This window comes from Alosa alosa, chromosome 10 (genome assembly GCF_017589495.1).
Source record: "Alosa alosa isolate M-15738 ecotype Scorff River chromosome 10, AALO_Geno_1.1, whole genome shotgun sequence".
NCBI classification, from domain to species: domain Eukaryota; kingdom Metazoa; phylum Chordata; class Actinopteri; order Clupeiformes; family Clupeidae; genus Alosa; species Alosa alosa.
The window spans coordinates 34,745,553-34,751,587 of NC_063198.1; the positions used below are offsets into that span (position 1 = coordinate 34,745,553).

Genomic DNA, 6,035 nt, shown 5'->3' on the forward strand with positions numbered 1-6,035 from the left:
CAGCTAAAATAATGTCACCTACTAATAGTGTTTAGCACAGTGTCAGTCCAGGATCAATATTTTCTTAAAATAAATACATAAAATTAGCTTTTACTGCCTTGTATTTGTCATCAGTTCTTATAATATTCCATAGAAACCAGTACTACAACTACCCTGACTTCTTCCTGAAACGCATGCGTGTGGAGAATCCATTCAGTAAGCGGAAGTTGTAGGAGATCAGTAGCGCATCAACGTCTTTACGTTTTCCAAAAGCCAGTGTCTCGTATTACACTTTTGAAATAGCCAGGACAGTGTTATTAACTTATGAACGCCGTTGTTCTTATCATTTATGTTCACCCCAGATGCGCGATCTACGACACAAGCCATCTAATTCCAAGTCGGTGGGAGAAGAATCATTAGATATTTTGGTGATTGTCCGCTGGTAGGCGAGTCAGCCTGCGTTTTTGCAGGCTAGCTCGCTAGCTGGCTAACGTTAACTTGAGGACAGCCAGATAGACATCACAGGTTATAGCTACAGGCTATAGCTTTAAGTCGTTGTTTAAATTTTGTAGCAGTTAGCTAGCTAAATCAATCTCGCACAAAGTAGCCATGGCAACTAGGCGTCTGACAGATGCTTTCTTATTAATGCGGAACAATGCAATCCAAAACCGGCAGATTTTGGCTGAGCAAGTGAGTACCCACGACCCCCGTCGTACTCTGAGTACACGTAACGTTAGCAATGCTGCGGTGAGTCTAATGTTAATCGTCTGGATCGTTTTGATTTCATGTGTTTTAGTTCGCTAGCTAATCTGTTGGCTAGCATAACCAATAGTTTGTTGTTTCAAGCTGGATAGCTGTTAGCTAACAAATATTGGTTGTGATTGGTGTGCACTGAGTGACGTTTGTCTACCTGATTTTATCCTAGCCTACTAGCAAGTCCAGTCTGATAGATGTGTCTAGCTTGGCTAGCAAACCCACATCAATTAAACTGGAAACTAGCAGAGCTTCAAACAAACCCACAACTGCTGCGTACCATTTCCCATTGGCTTGCCATTCTGCCATCACTTCAGTGTTGGGCAAATGTTTAAAATATGTTCTTCGCTGATTAACATCTTTAACCATCATACCCACGAAACCGCATGATTCAGTCTCATTGCAGTCACAATAACACGACTGTAAGGAGCAGGTGGAATGGATCATCGCAGAAATGTGGTTTGTTGTCCCTGTAGTAAACCTGCAGTAGAGTCACTAGCATCAGCTTGAGCAGTCATAACTAAACTAAACAACTAAAACGTTCATAATCAGTCACCAGACAGGAGCACGAACACATCAGAAAGTTGGATCAGTTCATCTTTGCACACTGAAGTAGTGTTGTCACGATACCAAAATTATAGTTTCGATACGATACCAGGTCAAGAATTGCGATTTCGATACTTCTTCGATACTTAATGTATTGGATTTGGAGGCCCCCACCCAAGTCATCAGTAATATTGAATATAGTGTGATCACCACACCAGTAGCCATCCTAGATTCTGCTCGACTCTCCACACACACACATACGGAAAATTATGACTCATGTCATATGTTTCTATTTGATATATTTTGAAATTCATATAAAGTTATTTTGTTAATAATGTATAGTATAATTATTAGTGGCTAAAAAATGTAATTTGAATACTTCATATTGATTTTTAAAGTATTACACTTAGGCATATCTTTAATGTGGTGTGTAAGGCTAATTGAGTGCACATTGGTGTAATTGAGTGCCTGCCACTTTAAGATATAGGCTACGTGAGAGTAGTGAATAATAGTAGCGCATAGTGCGTAAGGATATGTGTATGCAATTCATTATGTTTTCTATGTCATTAGATAAAATAAATGTTTAAAAAACTAACAAGTCGAAGAAAATCTTTCTGGGATCATAGAAGAGCTAAGTGTCTTGCAATGTTCATTAATGATTTGTGACCACTCCACGAATGACAGACATGACCTGAGCTAGCGGGATAGTTAGCAAGAAGCTCTCTCCAGATGTATGAAGTTTGATACATCTGTATGGTCTATGGAGTTTGATACATCTGTATGGTCTATGGAGTTTGATACATTTGTATGGAGTTTGATACATCTGTATGGTCTATGGAGTTTGATACATCTGTATGGTCTATGGAGTTTGATACATCTGTATGGAGTTTGATACATCTGTATGGAGTTTGATACATCTGTATGGTCTATGGAGTTTGATACATCTGTATGGAGTTTGATACATCTGTATGGTGTATGGAGTTTGATACATCTGTATGGAGTTTGATACATCTGTATGGTCTATGGAGTTTGATACATCTGTATGGAGTTTGATACATCTGTATGGTCTATGGAGTTTGATACATCTGTATGGAGTTTGATACATCTGTATGGTCTATGGAGTTTGATACATCTGTATGGAGTTTCATACATCTGTATGGTCTATGGAGTTTGATACATCTGTATGGTCTATGGAGTTTGATACATCTGTATGGAGTTTGATACATCTGTATGGTCTATGGAGTTTGATACATCTGTATGGAGTTTGATACATCTGTATGGTCTATGGAGTTTGATACATCTGTATGGAGTTTGATACATCTGTATGGTCTATGGAGTTTGATACATCTGTATGGAGTTTGATACATCTGTATGGTCTATGGAGTTTGATACATTTGTATGGAGTTTGATACATCTGTATGGTCTATGGAGTTTGATACATTTGTATGCAGTGTTTCCTCTAGGATTTTTTTAAGCAGTGGGGGCAGGCCTGTCCGAACCACCCCCATGTCCCACGGAACTGACAACTGACACTTCGCTGCAACACAAACAATTCTATGTATTCACTAGGGCTGTCAAAATAACTGATTCATTTCGATTAATTAATTTGAGAAAAAATAACTGATTAAAAAAATTAGTGCAGATTAATCGATTCCGTATAACCTTGGACCCCGAGCCGTTCTAGTCAGTAACCATTAGACTGTAAAATGAAGGAGAGAGAAGAAAATGTGCTGCCTAGATCATTGATTGGAACATTTACTCTTAAAAAACGGCCTGATGGTGTTGATAAAAAATATGGTGTTGAAAATAGTCCTCTGCAATGTCTGCAGCAAGGAATTTGCATATCACTGGAGTTCATAAACTCTATAGTTGCACATCAATGCAAAGAAATAAGTGTTGACATTGAGGGGAGTGTTTTTTCACTTGTATTTCACTTTTGAATTTATTTCCTCAGCAAATTAGGTCATATCATAGATTATTATGGCAATTATTTGAACAGTGAAAATAATAATAAAAGAGTCTTTGAACTTTAATGTCACTAATGCTGATTATTCAATGATTCATTTGAATTTAAATATTTAAAATACTTTCACAGCAAAAATTATATATGTGATTAATTTAGATTAATTAATCACAGAGTATGTAATTAATTCGATGATTTGTTTTTATTGATTGACAGCCCTAGTATTCACCTCTATTCACACACAATGAGGCATTATTTTCAGTTGTGATTGAGCTGTATATTTGGAGAATCTACAACAGGTCTGCACAATGAATTTTGAAAGGCAACTGCGACTATTGTACGTCTGCCCCATTTCTGATACCGAGGGAGAAGAAAATTAAACCATGGGGGGCCGCCACTACCAAATCAACATAGAGGATACACTGGTATATGGTCCATGGAGTTTGATACATCTGTATGGTCTATGGAGTTTGATACATTTGTATGGTCCATGGAGTTTGATACATCTGTATGGTCTATGGAGTTTGATACATTTGTATGGTCCATGGAGTTTGATACATTTGTATGGTCCATGGAGTTTGATACATCTGTATGGTCTATGGAGTTTGATACATCTGTTAATATAGTTGGTGTGACATTGGCAGGTGGAAGTGTGGGTGGCTTCCCTGCTGATCTGGCGTAGCATTGGCAGGTGGAAGTATGGGTGCTGATTTGGCGTAGCATTGGCAGGTGGAAGTGTGGGTGCTGATTTGGCATAACATTGGCAGGTGGAAGTGTGGGTTGCTTCCCTGCTGATCTGGCGCAGCTGCTGGGTGCTGATCTGGCGTAGCTGCTGGGTGTTGAGGCCGCTGCTGATCTGGCGTAGCTGCTGGGTGCTGATCTGGCGTAGCTGCTGGGTGTTGAGGCCGCTTGGGGTTCAGTCTGTTCCGCTGGGCAGAGCTGCTGCATCTTGGCCTTCGGTAGACACGGAGTGAGCGGCCATGTATTCTCCAGAAAATCTTCTCTGCAGAGCACAGTTAGCCAGTTAGCTCAGCACAGTTAGCCAGTTGGGGGCAGCCGTGGCCTACTGGTTAGCGCTTCGGACTTGTAACCGGAGGGTTGCCAGTTCGAACCCCGACCAGTAGGAACGGCTGAAGTGCCCTTGAGCAAGGCACCTAACCCCTCACTGCTCCCCGAGCGCCGCTGTTGTTGCAGGCAGCTCACTGCTCCGGGATTAGTGTGTGCTTCACCTCACTGTGTGTTCACTGTGTGCTGAGTGTGTTTCACTAATTCACGGATTGGGATAAATGCAGAGACTGAACAAAAGAGTATATATACTTATACTTATAGTTAGCTCAGCACAGTTAGCTCCGCACAGTTTCCGTGTTGTTTTAGCGCAAATATAGAACACAGATTTGTCTGTTTTGCATGGCTGTGTGTGTGTGTGTGCGCATAATGTTTCTGCATGGCTGTGTGTGTGTGTGTGTGCACATAATGTTTCTGCATGGCTGTGTGTGTGTCTCTCCTGCTTTATTGTGTGTGTGTGTGGCATGGTTGCCGCTTGCTTGTCTTCATGTAAAAGTGGCCTGAGGTGATGACGTGGTGACTACACACTCCAGTTCAGCAGCTCTCTGTGTGTGTGTGTGTGTGTGTGTGTGTGTGTGACGTGGTGACTACACAATCCAGTTCAGCAGCTCTCTGTGTGTGTGTGTGTGTGACGTGGTGACTACACAATCCAGTTCAGCAGCTCTCTGTGTGTGTGTGTGTGTGTGTGACGTGGTGACTACACAATCCAGTTCAGCAGCTCTCTGTGTGTGTGTGTGTGTGTGTGTGTGTGTGTGACGTGGTGACTACACAATCCAGTTCAGCAGCTCTCTGTGTGTGTGTGTGTGTGACGTGGTGACTACACGCTCCATCTGTGTGCGTGATTTGATTACAGCAAACAGTTATAGTGTGCACATCCCACCTTCTGGCAGGTGCAGGCAGGTGCAGGACAAAAGAAAACTATACTCAATTGAAAAAATATAATGTCCACAACACTGCTTTTGACTCCCAATTATTTAATGCAACGTTTCGACCCTGCTGGGTCTTCTTCTGCCTGAAGATTGACGTGATTTTCAATTGACGTGATTACACACACCCTCTTTCTCCCTGTGTATGACTGAGTGTGTGTGTGTGTGTGTGTGTGTGTGTGTGTGTGTGTGTGTGTGTGTGTGTGTGATGGAGAGAGAAGCTCTCTCTTCTCCACACTGTACACATTCCAGAGAAAATGTGCATTCAGGAGCCGCGAGCACACTCCTCTAAAGCCTAATTCTGCTTCTGCGCGGAGTCTGCGGGCGCTAACAGCTAACAGCGCCACGCTGGCCCCTCCACACAGGTGGACACCCATGAGCACTCACTGGGGCAGGCAGCTCAGGCTACGCAGGTGGGGCAGGCCGCTCAGGGTCAGGGCAGGTGGGGCAGGCCGCTCAGGGTCAGGGCAGGTGGGGCAGGCCGCTCAGGGTTAGGGAAGGTGGGGCAGGCAGCTCAGGGTTAGGGCAGGTGGGGCAGGCTGATCAGGGTCAGGGTTAGGGCAGGTGGACACCAGAGAGCTTGGTCAGGAGGAGCTGCAGCATCCTGCAGTACGACACGCTAGTCGTCACGTCACGCGGGTTCAGTGGCACTGCTGACCCATTCACATGAGATAATAATAAATACATATAAAAAACACATATAATATAATAAACACATATGATATGATAAACACCTATAATATAATAAACACATATAATATAATACATATAATATAATAAACACACATAATATAATAAACACA

At 42.4% G+C, this 6,035-nt stretch overlaps 1 protein-coding gene across 6 annotated transcripts in view; it reads left to right on the forward strand.

The window, feature by feature from the left end:
- Positions 1 to 235: 235 nt before the first annotated feature.
- Positions 236 to 6,035, forward strand: part of stx16 (syntaxin 16) — a 17,451-nt gene continuing 11,651 nt past the window's right edge. For 2 of the 6 annotated variants that reach the window (XM_048254403.1, XM_048254406.1), the window contains exon 1: positions 237 to 669. In XM_048254403.1, coding sequence (XP_048110360.1) covers positions 589 to 669 — 81 coding nt within the window. In that variant the 5' untranslated portion in view covers positions 237 to 588. Of the gene's footprint in view, positions 727 to 6,035 lie in introns of all 6 variants that reach the window. The other 4 variants (XM_048254405.1, XM_048254407.1, XM_048254401.1 and 1 more) reach the window with 3 other exon arrangements.